The sequence below is a fragment of the Salvelinus fontinalis genome, chromosome 3 (assembly GCF_029448725.1).
Source record: "Salvelinus fontinalis isolate EN_2023a chromosome 3, ASM2944872v1, whole genome shotgun sequence".
Lineage (NCBI taxonomy): Eukaryota > Metazoa > Chordata > Actinopteri > Salmoniformes > Salmonidae > Salvelinus > Salvelinus fontinalis.
The window spans coordinates 8871972-8890647 of record NC_074667.1 but is presented as its reverse complement, the minus strand read 5'-3'; the positions used below and the strand labels follow the sequence as shown (position 1 = coordinate 8890647).

The 18676-nt window shown below is 43.0% G+C and overlaps 2 protein-coding genes across 2 annotated transcripts; one reads left to right on the top strand and one right to left on the bottom strand.

Moving 5' to 3' along the window:
* Positions 1-2: 2 nt before the first annotated feature.
* Positions 3-17111, top strand: LOC129837958 (envoplakin-like). The gene is made up of 22 exons (XM_055904557.1): positions 3-1778; positions 4656-4755; positions 4894-5048; positions 6684-6807; positions 7161-7292; positions 7413-7454; positions 7783-7944; positions 8133-8240; positions 8440-8535; positions 8775-8888; positions 9459-9605; positions 9978-10132; positions 10256-10356; positions 10692-10852; positions 11290-11426; positions 11559-11697; positions 11984-12177; positions 12348-12498; positions 12615-12698; positions 12819-12926; positions 13075-13167; positions 13320-17111. Exons 1-22 carry the CDS (start codon positions 1726-1728, stop codon positions 16695-16697), a joined length of 5934 nt encoding a protein of 1977 aa, XP_055760532.1. The 5' UTR covers positions 3-1725; the 3' UTR covers positions 16698-17111.
* Positions 17112-17201: 90 nt separating this feature from the next.
* On the bottom strand, positions 17202-18598 carry LOC129837986 (CST complex subunit TEN1-like). The gene is made up of 3 exons (XM_055904598.1): positions 18451-18598; positions 18030-18187; positions 17202-17961 (listed from the first exon to the last, which is right to left on the bottom strand). The coding sequence occupies exons 1-3, from the start codon at positions 18537-18539 to the stop codon at positions 17798-17800; spliced, it is 411 nt and encodes a 136-aa protein (XP_055760573.1). The 5' UTR covers positions 18540-18598; the 3' UTR covers positions 17202-17797.
* Between the last annotated feature and the right edge of the window lie 78 nt (positions 18599-18676).

The following is an 18676-nucleotide window of genomic DNA, read 5'->3' as shown; positions in this document are numbered from 1 at the left end:
AAGTGTGGCATATCAAGAAGCTGATTAAACAGCTTGATCATTACACAGGTGCACCTTGTGCTTGGGACAAAAGGCCACTCTAAAATGTGCAGTTTTGTCACACAACACAATGCCACAGATGTTTTGAGGGAGTGTGTAATTGGCATGCTGATTGCAGGTATGTCCACCAGAGCTGTTGCCAGAGAATTGAATGTTAATTTTTCTACTATAAGCCGCCTCCAACGTTGTTTTTGAGAATTTGGAAGTAAGTACAACCGGCCTCACAACCGCAGACCACGGGTAACCACGCCAGCCCAGGACCTTCACATCCAGCTTCTTTACCTGCGGATTGCCTGAGACCAGCCACTGGGACAGCTGATGAAACTGAGGAGTCTTTCTGTCTGTAATAAAGCCCTTTTGGGGGACAAAATCATTCTGATTCGCTGGGCTTGGCTTCCCAGTGGGTGGGCTTACTATGTTCACTATGTTTATGTTTACTCCAACAGTGTATGAAATGCATTTTGAAGCTGAGTTTGTATAAAATTTAAAAAACTAAAGCAAGATCACTTAAATTTGACATAAGCCCCCATAGAGAAATCTGATCACATTTGTGAAAGCTTAGCTTGGTTGAAGCCCACTGTAAGGAATATGTACCGGTAATGTATATAACAGACCCAATTTTCTTATGGTATGTGTAAAAGATCATTTTTCTGTTGGATATATTCTAACATTCTGAACTTTGATTCCGAAAGATTTTTGTACTACTTTTGTAATACTTGGAAATGGATTGTGTTACAGCAGGGATCATCACACAGTAAACCATCTATCTGCCGCGGGCCAATTTTTTTTTCTTGAGCGGATGGTCGGGCGGCCGGAACATAATTACAAATCATTTATAAACTGCAAATTGACCGCAAGAAGCCCAAACAGATATATTTGACTAAAATATAATTTCTAACCTTTCCTACGTTTGCAGATGATCACGTGTCTCTCTATTATGCGTGGGAATACTTGGGAACACATTTCCAAAATTAAAATCACTTGGAGCTGGTGTTTTTAGTCTTATGTGCAACAATGAAAATGTAAAAGACTTGGGGGGGCCAAATAAAACAACCGGTGGGCTGCCAGTTTTACAATATCAACATTTCTATTTGTTTTTTCCCTCACACACACACACACACACACACACACACACACACACACACACACACTATAGGAACAGAGTACACAGGCATCCACTAAGATAGGATTGTACTTCATCTTGCCTTGTTTAGGGTTTACATTACCTCCAATACTCATTCGTATCTAATTACCCACAAGCCCATATGTTATTCTACACTGATCCTTATAGAAACGGAATGTTTCTCCAGACTAACTCCCTAGCAAAATAGCGACAGTGACTTTAGAAAACCTCAATGAGTGACAGTGAACTAATGAACGGGGAGGGTTGAACTAGAGAGGTGAGTGAGGAGAAGGGGGAGTGTGTAGAACAGGTTGGCCCGGTCCTGTGGAACTAAATAGATTGTCTGGGTGTTGAGTCGACACACTTGTTAACAGGGAGGGGCACAGGTACGCTTTCATTCTGCTTAATCACAGTGCTGACACCAACAGGGACACACACTAAAATACGCACAGGGAGTGTGTGTCTTATCTGTGACAGCGAGAGAGGAACAGAGAGTGTAAGGGGACCAGAGAGACTTGAGTTCTGTCCCTGGAGTGGAACTTCCACTCACCAAAAGATCCAGGATGTTCAAGAAGAAGGAGAGTACTACCTTGAAGGGGTCCAGCAAGACCAGCACGTGAGTCTTTAAGGAACGATAGCAAACTCGGTCATGCAACCTCCTCCACCCTACCTCCTTCCTCCTTTCCTCTCCTTTTTCCTAAACTTGGATTTGTTTCATATTTCCTGTGTTTGCTGTGTTGCCCTCTTTCTCATAGAATCCTCTGGAATCTCCTTTGTTTATTTCATTCCTAACTCCTGGATAATGGAGATTGGGAGATAGATGGTTTACTGTGTGTTTTGGCATGTTGTTCTAGTCAAGAAGACAAACTTTGTTCTATGTAAAGATATGAAGAGAAATGTTGTTTGTCTCTTTGGTTGTCTTGATGTTATTGTAGGTTTTTATGTGGCCGTAGGTCAGATTTGCTCAGGAGTAGCAGTAGAGGGTCTCCGTCACCTGTGTGTGTGTGTGTGTGTGTGTGTGTGTGTGTGTGTGTGTGTGTGTGTGTGTGTGTGTGTGTGTGTGTGTGTGTTTTCAGGTCACGTAAAACAGATTCTAAAATTTGATGGCGTTTATCAAATGGTACGGCTCATTAGATTCACATTGATTTGGTGGCTATTCACGTCATTATAACATTCCCCGTGGAGGGATATATGATGGCATCAAGATTTCTACGTTACCACGAAAGACTAGGACATACAGTACTTAGATAAGGTAGATAGGGACACATATTTTTTGATCAATGTTCATCCATCAATCAAGTATGACTCCTATGTCAATGCATCATCAACAGCGTAGCCTGTAGGCCTAAATTAGCGATAAATCAAATGTCACCCTATAGAAAAATATGAATCACTTGAGCTTCCCTGAGGTTGAAAATCAAACCTGACCACGGCAAAGGCAGCTTAACACCAGGATGGTTGGTGTTTATGTTGAGTCAATGGAGACTGATGTTAATGGAGATGTAACCTGCAAGTCTATGGGTGTAACACTGGTGAAAAGACTCCCATGAGAAAGAGAGGAATGGAAATGCTTGAAGCGTGAATACATGGAAGGTGTGTTAGTTGATCATTGTGATGCTATAATAACAGGATGATTGTCTTATAGTATCCATGCACGACACCTGGCCTGAGATAAAAGGTCGAGGTGATGACCATTCAGAGTGAGAGGAGTGCCACTGGTTTCACCCTGCCTCAGGGTCACTGTGTGTCTGATGGCCCTGCTGATCAGGGCAGGGCAGATAAGGCCTCTGTCTGTGCTGTTCAGCTGGTTTCTCCACGGCCTATGGGTGTTGGCTCACCCTCTCGCCGCGGTGGTGCAAATGGGATATTTAAAGGGAATGTCTGTCCTTGTCTGATTGATAGACTGCTTGTCTTTCTGTTTATTTAACACAATTGAAACATCTGTATGAGCACTGTGAAGGGTTCCACAGTACAACTGTTGATGAAGCATTTCATGACAGTGAAGATACTTTAGTATAGTAGGTCTATCTTAGTTATGGTGGAGGGCATCCGTGTAAAATCTAGGGCCGCTGCATTTAATGTGTTTAAGGCACTTAAATATTTCACCCGGTCCCATCACCTGTACAAGTTGTCATTGGAGGGATAGTGGTGTTTAAAGAGGAGGTTTGTGAGTCCTGTAGTGCTGGTATTTAAAGGGGAGGTTAGAGACTTATCCCTTCAGTGCTGGTATGGTCCATAGGGGCATATCGACGTATTACTGAATCTGTCATCTTATGATGCCGGTACAAGCATATGTAATCTCATAACATCATAATACATGTTTTACTGTTGGTAACAACACTTTCATGTCAAAATGGCTCCGTAGGTTAAAAGGAACATGGGCAGAAATGTTGGGGTCGTCAAATGTCGTCAGTTCAGCAAATTCAACTACACAGTTAAAGTAGTGGTCTATTTTCTACACATGCGCTGTATATCACCTGAATTGGTGAAATGAATTGATCCCAACTCAGATGAAGTTGTAAGACGACAGTTACGTACAGTATTTTACAGTTTATAACGCAATCCGAATAGCCTGCCAACTTCCAACCCTCTCTGGAGATCAATGCTCTACCTTGAACACTGCCCTGGGAGAGTACCCACTAGGTACCTTGAACACTGCCCTGAGAGAGTACCCACTAGGTCGGCAGATAGAGAGAGCAATACAGGTAGTCACAGTCACACAGAGAGACAAACAAACAGCGTTTTGGGAATTCTCAGGTGGGGCAGTGGAAGTGATTCACTCTCCTGTTGATCCCAGGTCGTTACCTCTAGAGACCAATGGTGTACGTCCCAAATGGCACACTATTCCCTACGTAGTGCACTACATTTGACCAGAGACATGGTCAAAAGTACTCCACTACAAAGGGAATAGGGTGCCTTTTGGGAACCACATTGGTTTCAGTTCAAGAGTGTTGTCTTATGTAGGGCCAGGAGTTTTTTCCTGAACATCAAGAACTCAGTGCCCTAGTTATAGGTTCTAACTATGGCCCAGAGTTCTTCCTGGTCAAGTCACAAAGAACTCTGGTCCTTGTCATACATTTGGACTTTTGTTAGTCTTGGATAAAGTGTTAATTTTGGACATAGGGAAGTTACTTCACGGAGGACATCTTCACACACATCTACTCTGTCTGTGTCACTATCTATTCTTAGCCTGTGGTTTTATATCTAATGATTTTGCATGTTAGGTTTTGTAACTGGATAGCTTATACAAGGATAATGGCCTCAGCATCCATCTTAAATGTTTAGGACCTTGACCTTCATTGGTCACTTAAGTCAAGGACAGCAACTGAGGTGCTCGTAAATGGTCCAAAACTAAAAAAAATGATTGATAGGATTCAGACAGAGATTCCATTTCCACATTCCTCTCTCTGCCTCTTTCCTCTTTGCATTTTGTATCTTCTTTGCTATTTTTCTAAATCAGATATTTAAGCTTTAACCTTTGCCCCCTAAACAGTTACACAGCCAACGACTTGGCCTTGGTGATTGCACGCATGCAAAAGAATTCCGACCAGGTGGAGAAAGATGTCCTCCGGGCCGAAGAGCTACTTGCTGTGGTGAGAACACATACACATACATAACACATACTGTCTCTCTTTCTTTCTCTCTAAACAATAGTGTCTCCATGGACTTCAATTCTGGCCACTATTCGTTCTCTTGACTCACCTACTGTCTTCATCCCCATTGCCATGTAGGATGAAGAGAATGATAAGAAAAACCGGCCCCTACAGCACCAGAAAGTGGTGGCAAGCAACCTGTCTGAGGCTGAGGGCCTGCTGAATGACCTCTTCCTGGATGTGGACAAGGCCAAGAAGTACAAACACCCCCAAGGCAGCGAGATAGAGAGCGAGTGAGTGACTTCTTCTAGGCCCATCCCACTGGGCCCAGACGTCAATTCAACGTTTATTCCACATTGGTTCAACACAATTTCATTGAAATGATGTGGAAACAACATTGATTCAACCAGTGTGTGCACAGTGGGATATCTCTTATGAAAGCTGATATCATTTGGGCTCTTTAGCTGCTTCAAAAAGATTTGTCTTAGCAGAAATCCATCTTTCCCTTTAAGACATTTGATAATTTGGGAATACAGTAAGGTCCAACTGCATTTATTTACTAAAACGTGAAAATCCATCTTTCCCTTTAAGACATTTGATAATTTGGGGATACAGTAAGGTCCAGCTGCATTAATTTACTAAAATGTAGAAATCCATCTTTCACTTTAAGACATTTGATAATTTGGGTATACAGTAAGGTCCAGCTGCATTAATTTACTAAAATGTAGAAATCCATCTTTCACTTTAAGACATTTGATCATTGGGGGATACAGTAAGGTCCAGCTGCATTAATTTACTAAAATGTAGAAATCCATCTTTCCCTTTAAGACATTTGATCATTGGGGGATACAGTAAGGTCCAGCTGCATTAATTTACTAAAATGTAGAAATCCATCTTTCCCTTTAAGACATTTGATCATTTGGGAATACAGTAAGGTCCAGCTGCATTAATTTACTAAAATGTAGAAATCCATCTTTCACTTTAAGACATTTGATCATTGGGGGATACAGTAAGGTCCAGCTGCATTAATTTACTAAAATGTAGAAATCCATCTTTCACTTTAAGACATTTGATCATTGGGGGATACAGTAAGGTCCAGCTGCATTAATTTACTAAAATGTAGAAATCCATCTTTCACTTTAAGACATTTGATAATTTGGGTATACAGTAAGGTCCAGCTGCATTAATTTACTAAAATGTAGAAATCCATCTTTCACTTTAAGACATTTGATCATTGGGGGATACAGTAAGGTCCAGCTGCATTAATTTACTAAAATGTAGAAATCCATCTTTCACTTTAAGACATTTGATCATTGGGGGATACAGTAAGGTCCAGCTGCATTAATTTACTAAAATGTAGAAATCCATCTTTCACTTTAAGACATTTGATAATTTGGGTATACAGTAAGGTCCAGCTGCATTAATTTACTAAAATGTAGAAATCCATCTTTCACTTTAAGACATTTGATCATTGGGGGATACAGTAAGGTCCAGCTGCATTAATTTACTAAAATGTAGAAATCCATCTTTCCCTTTAAGACATTTGATCATTGGGGGATACAGTAAGGTCCAGCTGCATTAATTTACTAAAATGTAGAAATCCATCTTTCCCTTTAAGACATTTGATCATTGGGGGATACAGTAAGGTCCAGCTGCATTAATTTACTAAAATGTAGAAATCCATCTTTCCCTTTAAGACATTTGATCATTGGGGGATACAGTAAGGTCCAGCTGCATTAATTTACTAAAATGTAGAAATCCATCTTTCCCTTTAAGACATTTGATCATTGGGGGATACAGTAAGGTCCAGCCTGATTTATTTACTGAAATGTGTTGCTCTTGCCAGTTCTCTTTGTTATCATGCTCATGCTAAACATACTAAACGTATTTTACCCTCCCTCCCTCCCTCAACCTTTTGGTCATTCCAGTGTCCGTCATCTTCATGACCGCTGGCTGAAAGACTGTGCCTTCTATCGTGCCATCTATGAGCCTGTCAACGATGTGGAGCTGAAGCCCAGAATCGACTGGGCTTCAGTGCTCAATCAGAAACAGGTAAAATCAAGTGTCCTCTTCTTCTTTGGCAACTAACTTAAGACCAAGCCTCCCTATTGTAAACATCCTTATAAAATCATGGTGCTCATCCCCTTGACAAACTGTTCTGTTGACCAATCCAAGCTGAACTTTACTTCAGTTGTACTATATACCGACTGACTTAGCTAACACAACAGTACACAACACAACAACTAACACAACAGTACACAACGTTCAGTTCATCGTTATCCTACAGTTCATGTTCATTTAAGATACCCCATAAGAATGCATACTACCATAAAGCCTCTTTAGTTTTCTTCTGAGTCTAATTGTGTCCATGACTGACCATACCGTTCTGTGCGTCTGTCTCTCAGAGGGAGGTGAACACAGAAGAGTACGGGCCCACCATGGCTGACCTGAAGAAGCAGATCGCTGCCCACAACATACTGCACAAGGAGATCGAGGCCTACAGCTCTCAGCTCAGCCCCAGCTCCACCAGCACCAAGGTAACCCCCTTCAACTCTCTCATCTCCGTGACAATGAATTCAAGGGTTCGTGGATTTAATGGATGTGTTTGAAAACATCTTGTAGCTAGTGACCATGACAACAATTGATTTGTGTTTCAGGAGGAGTATGCTGTCATCAAGAAACAATACAACAACCTTTCGGTACGTCATAGTTATCTTATGGGTACTATGAGATCCAGAGGAGGCCGGTGGGAGGAGGTATAGGAGGATGGGGTCATTGTAATGGCTGGAGTGGAATAAATGGAACAGAGTCCTACATGCTGTTTCCAAATGTTTGATGTGTTTGATGCCGTTCCATTTATTCCATTCCAGCCATTACAATGAGCCCATCCTCCTATAGCTCCTCCCACCTGCCTCCTCTGATGGGATCGGTGGGATTTCACTTTCAACCTAAAAGTAATTGTAACATATGTTCTCTTTTTGGCGTCACTCTTTACAGTTGTTATATAATATTGTTCTATTCCCACAGGACAATTCAAAATGGCGGCACCACTACCTCAGCAGTCTGTATGACTACATGCAGAGCTGTAACAAGGAGCTGACTTATCTAGGAGACGAACAGACAAAAATCCTGAAACAGGACTGGAGCGACCATATGTTGGACCCTCCGGACGTCCGTAGACAGTATGAGGTGAGAGTCCGTCTTCGGGGTCAAATAGAGTGTCACTCAATGTCAATAAGACTTAATATAACAATAAAGTATGAAAATGTTGCTTGAGGAGGTGCTTCATAGGTTTCTGGCATGGGTGTACATTTAGTTTTCCATTACTGAATGAGCCATGTTCAGGTGTATCATATTTCATTTTTTATCTCAATCAGAACTTCAAGAACAATAGCCTGCTGTCCCATGAAAGCGAAGTGAACAAACTCCAGGATGACGGTGATCGACTCATTGAGCTGAAGCACCCGGCCAGCACCACAATACAGGTACATGCCAATTACCAATTAAAACTTGAAGAAACACTTCCCCTTATAGACTATTACCATTTTGCATTGTCTTCAATCAAGGATCAATCACTCTTCTATAGATTCGACTTCTACATTTAGGTCCACCAAGTTTACAACGTTCCTGAAAGATGTAGCGGTTTTCCTTTACGTGATGCCTGCATCTTTCTACTTGTTTCAGGCTCAGAGAGATTCTTTGCGGAATGAGTGGCAGAAGTTCCTCAACCTGTGCATCTGCCAAGAGACCCATCTGGATTACATAGAGGATTTCAAGAAGGTAAATGTCACTCAGAATACATTAACAAGGTTGCATAGTATTTACATCAGCTTAGAATAATATTCAGATTCCCGTTTTTATTGTCAGAATGGAAAGGGTATCTTCTGTTTGGTTTTGAACCAGAAATGTCCCTCGGCACATTACCATAGACATTCAAACTGCAGCATGATCAGTAACCTGGATAGGTCAAAGATACTGTATGTGAAAAAGATACCATGTTCTGATGTGTCCCTGTTCAGTACCAACTAGATGTGGAGACACTATCGGAGTCTCTGAGTGAACTCAACTCTAGCCTGAAGAAAGTGGAAGGCTCAACTGGGAAGAGTGGCTCAGCAATGACTCTTCAACTGGAGGTAAGATAAGATATCCTTTATTAGTCCATACTAGATGGAAATTTGTCTTCTGCTTTTTTACCAGCCTCTCCGATACATACAAATACAAATGTAGGTAATGCCAGGATGTGAACACTGATATATCTATTGTACATCTGGATGCAGTTCCAATCTCATTGAATCTTCGGTGTTAACTTGCGCAGTAAACTTTCAACACACCCATGAATCATAAAGATGCTACATTGCATTTCATATTGAACAATAAAACTCACGCTTTTACCTCTGCACATTTATTATCAATGTAAAATACATGTAGAAAAGCCATTTTCAAGACCATTCGTTTTTCTACAATGTCAATTTTTGGGCTTTAACTCCCTGCACCACAATAGAGAAATAAATGGTAGTGTGCGTGTTAACACTTCACTTCTAAAGACATTGCATTTCTTTCACACATTATCAGACGTTATCATGACATTACCCTACTAGAAGAAAAAGGGTTATGCCTAAATACAATGCAGCTGGTCCTAATTCCGCATTTTTCGCTTTACCTCTCTCTCTCCTTCTCTCTTTCTTTCTCCATCTCTCTCTCAGGCGGAGGAGAGCACGGTGCAACGTAACGAGCAGCTCCTGGCTGACCTGAGGAAGAGGAGCACCACCATCGTCCCCCTCAAGCTGCGCCGCTGCCCGCCCACCAAGTCCACCACCGTGGATTCCCTCTGTGACTGGAAGACTGAGAAGGTATGACCAGCTGCTCTGACCTCTCACCTTTTAACTTTGACCCTGTCCCGGAGCATCCACCACAGGTTACGGTATGAAGTCAAAGCGGGTTCCAAACGTCTGTAGAATCTTTGATGAAGCTACTAAGCAATGACATGAGTACTAGAATAGAAAAGAATGCTCTACCACTGCACTGAGAGGTGTGTCAAGGCATGCAGCATAATGTAGGCTCGTGTAAACATCACAAAACCAAACATTACTGCAACTAGGGAACTCACTAAAATAAATTAAAGTTCCTAGATACCTCAGTATTGGGTATTGTGTTTGTAAGATGAAAAGGAATATTTACATGTGATCCATTCTGAGGAAAGTTCTCTCTTTGTGTTCTTTTAGGCTGAACTCACTCGAGGGGACAAGTTCACCCTCAAGTCGAATTCAGACGTTGAGAACTGGAACGTATTGACCAGCAGTGGGGCAACCAAAACCTTTCCAGGGGTCTGCTTCCTGATCCCACCCCCTGACCCAGAGGCCATTGCCACCGTAGACATGTAAGCAACAGGAGAATATGTCATTTATGTCAATTATATGACATGCATATGGACAATAATACATCGATTTTGTGAATTAAAATGTCTCAGTTCTAATGATTTTTGTGTGTTTGTGTGCGCCAGACATGGTGATGTGCTTGACGACATCAAGAAGAGGAGGGCTGTTTATTTAGGCACAATGAAAGACAAGATCCGTTGTGTAGAAGAGAAACCCGTATACACAGGTGAGAAAAAGTTGCTCTATCAATCCCAGTACCCCAAAGCAAAGCCTTCCAAATAACTCTGGAACTGCTACTGTTACTGCTATGATCATTAACTGTAAATAAGGAGAAATGGCTTCTCTAACTTTTGATTCAACCTTGTCCCTAAACCACATTGTGATATCACATTCAATTCATCACATCATGTTAACCCCAAGCCAAAGTGTATTTATGGGACATGTGTACATATACAATGTGTGAAATGAACTAAGGCTGCAGATAAAATGGCACCCTCTTCCCAACATAGTGCACTACTTTTGATTAGGCCTGATTATGATTGCCTTGTGTCCCCCACATAGCTCCACCGTCCAACCCCAAAGCTAAAGCCGTGGCCGGTCAGCTGGATAAGCTGGATGAGGACCTGGTCAAAGCCAAGCAAGGCATGTTGAGCCGTCTGAGGGCCCCGCTGAACCGCAGTGACCCCACCACCGACCTGGCCAACAGGCTGAAGGAGCAAGAGGTGAGAGAGAGAGTCTTGTTTTTAACTTTATTGAGACAGATACAAGTGGAAATGAGCAAGGAGACAGAGGAGGGAGAAAGAGAGTAGAGGTGGAGCCGGGATTCGTACTCACGCTGGGGGGTGATATTTGTTGCAGGCCGCATTACCCACTAGACCAGCCTCAGGCACAGTCTAAGGGGACAACCGAAATGGCACCCTATTCCACTACTTTTGATAGATAGAAAGCATGTCTACCAGCCATTGTAACTGTACAATATATCTTCATGCTGGTAAACTAGCTAAATCTGAATAATTATAGATTGACATTGATGGATTCGTGCCTCCTAAAGATGATGATGACCATAATGACTATGGCGTTGATGAGGATGATGGTAGTTATGCTATTGTTAGTGAGGATGGTACTGATCCTAATGATATAGTGGTTGTATCTCTTGTAGAAAGCAGCAGAGGCTCTAGCAGCAATGGAGCAGCCGAAGTTGGAGAAGGACGCCTCCAAAGGCCTTGCAGCCAAACTTCAAGCTGCCAAGGAAAAGCAAGATGGCATCGCAGCCCTGGCCGACCTATTTAACAAGAAGTACGACCATTTTACAAACATACCTTATCACCGATCAACTATCTTAGCAATATGATATTATCAGAAAATAGAATCAAACAGCAGATCTTGCTGTTAATTATTATTTTATTTTTTTTGCCATTTCTTCTATAGGGCTAATGCATCTCTGAACCTGGAGAAGCAGATTAAGAAAGTGGATGGCATCGTCTCTGGCTTTGAGGAAAAGCTGAATAAGGATGGCCCTATCCCAGATGTCCCCAATGCTATTCAGGCCCGTACCCAGGAGATCCAGGTGGGTGGGACATTACCAGTGCACCCTATTCCCTAAATAGTGAAATACGTTTGACCAGGACCATTGCCTACACTGCCTTGGATTAGTGTGCCATTTTGGACACACCTCAACTTTCTTAAGAGAACCAAATAGATTCTACAGTCTCTTTGAACAAATTGGACCAGAGAATACCCAAGTAGTTGACTTGAAGGACTATATCATTTGACTGCACATATCAGTCATCCCTTCTAATTTAGCTAAAAAGCACCCCACCAGGACACATATTTATCATATCTGTTCTCTACAGAGTCTGCGTAAGGATGTGGCGGGCTCTCAGGATGAACTGAAGAAGCTGGGCCAGAACCTGGAGACCAGTGAGCAGCTGTGTAGTTCCCTGCAGCAGGGCTACCAGGAGTACTGCCCAGACATCCATCGCCAGGGGACCCAGGTCAAACAACTACAGAACCGCTACTCTAACGTCAACAACCAACTGAAGGAGAGGTGAGCCCAGGGCCACTTTGTCTGTTAGCTAACGTTGACTACACACACCATGTCTGCAAATATATGGTATCAAAATAGTCCATTTGTTTGCTCGAACGTCAGATGAAAAGAATAATTGTTTTCATTTTGTCACGACAAAAGTGTTTTTCATTGCGTTTTTTCTGTCTCAGAGAGGGCCTCTTGCAAGAGGCTGCAGGCAAGAACCAGGAATTCCAGAACACAAGCAAATCTCTGAACTCCTTCCTGAAAAATCTGCCTGACAACAAGATCAGCCCCAGCGATGACCTATCACAGGTCAACTCCAAGCAGACCTCCCAGAAGGTCAGTTTGTTTGTGTTGTGTGTCAAGAAGCTCTGAAATTGTTGGTGATATTCTTAAAATATCATTGTAAGACACATATTTTGCAATCAAGTTTAATTTTGTAATTTTTATTGCAGAGGGTGGTGGATGACATCAAGAGGAAGGGAGACGACCTAGACAGAGTGCTTGACCTTTCCCAAGATTTGCAGAATATCCTCAATGTAAGACTCCGATTAAGTTACATTATCCTACTGCATCATGATAAACCTTTTATTTGTGTAACAGATATTTGAATATTTGGATATTGAATAATAAAATATTTATTTCAACTGCTTGTGCAGGAATATGAGGTCAACGCTGATAAATACAGCAGCACCCTCGATAATGTGGGAGCCAAAGATTCCAAAAAAGGTCACACCTCCACCCTTGCCGATACTGTGCAGAACCAGGTAATACTTAAATGGAAGACAATAGATACAAATTACATTCATGTTTATCCACTTCTATACAGACCAATGTAGGGCGCATCATGTTTTCCTGCATGTTTTCTTGAGCACTGTGAGCTGAAGGATGGCTGTGCTTCTTTGTGTATTACAGGAAAAGGCTGTGGTGAACCACTATGCTAAAACGTCAGCTGAGAATGACCAGCTGCTCAATCAGATGGGCTTTGCTAAGAACCTCATCGCTCAGGTGAGTTGGAAAATCTAGCTACACATAACTTCTTTCCCACTGCTAATTTTGATCAATTGAATGTGTTTAGGATACAGAATTATGAAAATGTTGAAGTATTTTCCCTGAAATTGCTTTTAAAACTATGCTTTTTTTTGTTTGACTTTTTTCAGAAACATGAGAAACAATCCATAGAACCAACCATAAAATCAACCATGAACATAAAGAGCCTGCAGCAAGAGTTGAGTGCGGAGAGCGATAGACGCAGCCGCGCTGAGACTGACGTGGAAACATTCAAGACCAGGATGTTGTCTCTGAAGAGCCGTAAAGGGATGCATCGAGTTGAGGAGAAGGAGGTACTCGAGTACTACCGCGACCCTAAACTGGAAACCGACCTAAAAGATCTGGAGGACCAAATCCACAAAGAGGCCTTGAAGCGCAGCCGTACCCAGGGTGAGGTCGAGGGTGTGAAAATCAAAATCGCTACTTTTGGGGACGACCTCAAGTGCATCAAGCCCAAACTGGTGACCAGAGAGGTGACTGAGTTTGAGAGAGATCCTCAGTTGGATGTAGAAGCCTCCAAGTTAAAAGATGAGATCGGCAAGATAAAGAATGAGGTTCGAGTAAAAGAGGGAGAAGTCATTCAACAGAAGACAGAGGTCACCATCCTGAATGCTACAAGACCCAACATCAGGGAGAAGGTTATGAAAAAGGAGGTGATTCGATTGGAGAAGGATCCAGAGATGCTCAAGGCTGTTAAAACTTTTGAGAAGGAAATCACAGATGAAGGCAACAAGAGCAAGACTCTGAATGACGAGATCTTCCAAACGAGGAGCCAGATCAATGCATTGGAGAGGATCATTCCCACCATTCAGCCCAAGGTGATCACCAGGGAGGTGAAGAAAGTCGAACAGGACCCTGAGCTCATCAATGAATCCAAGAGGATTCGATCAGGCCTAGAAGGAGAGAAAATTGAGACAGACTCTCTGGTCAAGGAGGTCTCGCAGCTCAAAATTCGGTATAGCGAGGTGGTGCAGTGGAAGCCCAAGGTCGAACTCAAGGAAATTGTCAATGAGATCTACCGCATAGATCCACAAACAGAGTCGGAGATAATGCGTCTGAAGAAAGATGTTCAAGACTTCAACAAGCAGCGTTCTGACTTACAGGACCAGATCACACTGGTCATGGTCGATCTGGAAGCCCTACGTTCCAAGAAGCCAAAGGTTGAGCTGAAGGAAGTCATCCAAGACGTGGTGAAAGAGGAGAGGAGCCCTGAGAACGAAAGAGAGATACAGAGGCTCAATGATCAGGTGAACCATCTGCACCGTACTTACAATAATGTAGAGGACCAGATTAACCTCCTGAGAAAAGAGAGGGACGAGTGGAAAGCAGAAAAATCCAAGGTGGAGACAAAGCTGATAACCAAAGATATCTTCAAGTATGAGGATGATCCGCTCTTGGAGAAGGAGGCAGATCGGCTGAGAAAGGAGGTACGCGAAGAGCAACAGCGTCGGCGTACCACTGAGGAGATGGTGTTCGACCTGCAAAACAAGTACATCCAGCTGGAGAGACAAAAGCCAGAGGAAACAGTGGTGGTACAGGAGGTGGTGCGTCTACAGAAGGACCCCAAGCAGATAGTTGAGCATGATAAGCTTGGCAGGAACCTTGATGAGGAGGTTAAGTCCCGCAGGCAGCTAGAGCTTGAGATGCAAAAACTTAAAACCTTAGTGGAGGAGAAGGAGATCATCCTAAAGCAGAGTGAAGAACATCAGATGAAGATTAAAGTGGAGTCTGAACTGAAACAGATCAAACTGCGCATCAAAGAGCTGGAGAATGCCCCACCGCCCGTCGAGGAGAATATCATTGTCGAGGAGGTCCTGAAAGTTGAGAGAGACCCTAGACTGGAGAGGATGACCAACGGTCTTCGCTCAGACATGGACAAGGAAACCAATGACGTCCTGAATATTCAGAGAAACATCAGGAACACAAATGTTAAGCTTGAGATCCTTCAGCGAGAAAAGGCCGTAGAGAAGACGGTGTACAAAGAGGTGATCCGGGTGGAGAAAGACCAGACTGTAGAAGCAGAGAGATACCGCCTGAAGGGCCTGGTGTCTCAGGAGAAACATGCCAGGCAGGACCTGGAGGATAAAATCAAACAGCTCTCTGACAAACTCAACCGACTGAATGGCACTCAGTCTTCTCGGGAAGAGACAAGTCTCATTCTGGCCAGGGACGCCTCGCAGAGGGAGAAAGACAACCTCACCCGGGAGCTGAAGAAGTTGGAGTCTGAGAGGCAAGACATCAGCTTATCGTTCCAGCAGCAGACCAAGCTGATGAGCGAGAGAAGTCAGATCAATAGGCAAAAGAGCGTCAAGATGGAGTCTGACATGCAGCGTCTGGAGAGGGAGATACTGGACGAGAAAGACACAATCCACCAGAAAGACATCACCATCAGGGAACTCCAGAGGGAAAAGAAGAAGGAAGACCATACAGAGACAAAGGAGAGCAACGTCTCTACTAAAATCACCATCTTGGACCCTGATACTGCCAAAGAACTATCGCCATATGAAGCCTACCTGCAGGGACTGATCGACCGTACCCAGTACATGCATCTGCAAGAGCTGGAGTGCGATTGGGAGGAAATAACTTCCATGGGACCTAATGGGGAGACCTCTGTGCTGCAGGATCGCAAGAGCGGCAAGCAGTACTCTATCAAAAATGCCTTGAGAGATGGAAAACTGACCCAGTATGATCTGCAAAAATACAAGGATGGGAAAATGCCTATTTCAGAGTTTGCACTCCTTGTCGCAGGTGAAAAAGAAAAACAGCCCAAGTTCAACTCAATCACATCAAAGTCAGCATCCTCGCTAAAGTCGTCCCCTACAAGCAGCGTCCCTGTTCCTGCCTCTAAGGAAAGATATCCTATCGCTGGTGTAATTGACACAAACACCGACACATGCTTCTCCATACGAAGTGCAGTGGCCCGCAAGCTGATCGAAAGCGGCACAGCACAAAAGCTGTTGGAAGCGCAGGCTGCTACAGGGGGCATCGTTGACATCAACAACAAGGAGAGATACTCAATCCACAAAGCAGCCGAGAGGGACCTCATCGATTCGAGCCAACTGCAGAGTCTACTCAATGCCCAGAAAGCCTACACTGGCGTGGAGGACCCCATGACCAGAGAACGCCTGTCGGTGGGAGAGGCCGTCCTGAAAGGTTGGATGCCCAAAGAAACTGCCCTGCGTTACATGGAGGTGCAACACCTGACAGGAGGGCTGGTAAATCCCAACAACACGGAACGTGTGGGCATACGGGAGGCCATTGGAGCCAAGATGATTGACAGCACCATGATGAGAGAGCTTCAGGACGAGTACAACTACGCCAAGGAAATCGTCGACCCCACAACAAAGGATAAAATCAACTACAAGCAAGCGATGGCCCTCTGCAAGACAGATCCTCAGTCTGGCCTACTGATGCTACCTGCTTCCTCCAAAGTGTCTGGCAGCAGCTACATCCCTACATACAATTCTCATCGATTTTCTCCTAGATAATAGACCTGTTAAGTGTGCTTGGAGGGTATTCTTGTCTCTAGGGTGATTTTATATGAAGTCAAATTATATTGTATAAACTTAAATATCAATAATACCCAGAATGTATCATTTTAATTTTGTCTGAAAATAGTGCGTAGCGCACTGTAAGGTCATGGTTGTTGCTGCTGAGTTGCTTTTGTTTACCAAAATTCTTTGGAGATGGCAGAATCTACTTTAAAAAAGGAAAGACACAAAGGAGTTTTTTATTTTATTTATCCTTGATATTGTTTTACTAGAGCTGATGGGACACGGTGCAATGTTATTGACTAAGTTTTGCTTGTCTATTTCTTATTATTTTCCTGACACTGATCCTTTTAACCGCAACCTTGATACTGTATCAAGAAAATAATTACTCATTAAAGATTATATTGTCAACATGTTTGCTTCTTCAATTCCAACAAAATAAAATAATTAACTACCAAAAAAGAAAGCAGCACGATAACACACACCTCGTCCACAAATACATCTAATATCAAATCAAGAAGAATTTATTTGTTTCTCACAAATATACATTTCCAAGCTACATATCAGTTTTCATTCACAAATATAACCATTGCATAAATGGCTACATCAAACATGCTCTCTTATCTTAGATTAGCTACAATAAGAATGTAAGTATGCATTTTATTGACCTACTTCATACACCTGACCCAACATTCAGTGAACTTGCCTAACTCTTTCAGGAGGAAGAGGGTGTCTTCCAGAACTGATATCTTATGACAAGTAATGGCAGGACTTTACAATGCACCAGAACAAGCAGCTTTTGTGTATCAATCAGGATTTCCTCAGAAGTCTTTTTATATCCCAATTCCACCCTTCGCCGTTCTAAATTTGCGAGAAGCACAGTCTCATAATTCTTAACATCCCCATGTAATCAGCTATTTGGGAAAATGTCACAACCATAAAAAAAATCAGACCTTTTGACACGATCCATCTGAGGTATAAATGAGGTCATAGAAACATTACAACATGTCATTAAATTCCACCTGGTTCATAACTTTCCACCAGTAGCACTGTATCAGTGCAGCGTTGTGACAGATTAATTGTTATTGGGGTCCAGGTCAGAGAGGCGCACGTGGCTGAGCAGCAGTAGCAGCATCTCCCTTGCTCTCCCCCCTCTCTCTGAAGTAGCTCCTCTGTTCAGTGACACCTCTCTGTAGCAGGGCTAGGTTCACCCCATCCACACAGTTCAGCACACGGGCATGGACCATCACACCATCACCTCCTGTGAAGATAAGTACGTGGGTTTTGGGAGTTACAAAGCATATAAACCAAATAAAAACCTCATCTTACCCTCTGCTTTTTCAATCTCGCCCAGAACTATGTACTGGGCTCCAATGATGGGGTCAAAGGGTTCCACAAATGGAGTCTGAACAACAACTTGGTGCTGTCTTGTTGCATGCTGGATAGATAGTGTAGCCTTCGATTCCTCTGGTTGGTAACTCACCAATCTAGAAAATGAACTGGTCTGTTAGCCTTGCTAAAAGAAATACGATTATTAGGTATATTGTGTTAAAGACAGTACCAGGGGAGGCTGCTAACGGAAGAACGGCTCATAATAATGGCCGGAACGGAGCAAATTGAATGGCATCGAACACCTGGACACCATGTTTCATGCATTTGATAACATTACACTGATTCGCTCCAGTCATAACCACGAGCCCGTTCTCCACAATTAAGGTGCCACCAACCTCCTGCGATAGACACTCCTCACCTTCCAAATGTTCTCACTGAATCTCCCTCCTTGACTGCACCAGAGTTGACTTCCCAAAGGAAATGAAAGACTGCAGGTGCTGGAAGCATCTTCTCAAGAAGTTATCAAAGGGTAAAATAGGCCAAATACCATAAAGATGCCAATTGTGTGTTTTGTCAGTTCAAGGCGGTAATGTTTCACAACGTCACATAACATGATTTTGTTTACCCGCCCCCTCTTCTAGCTA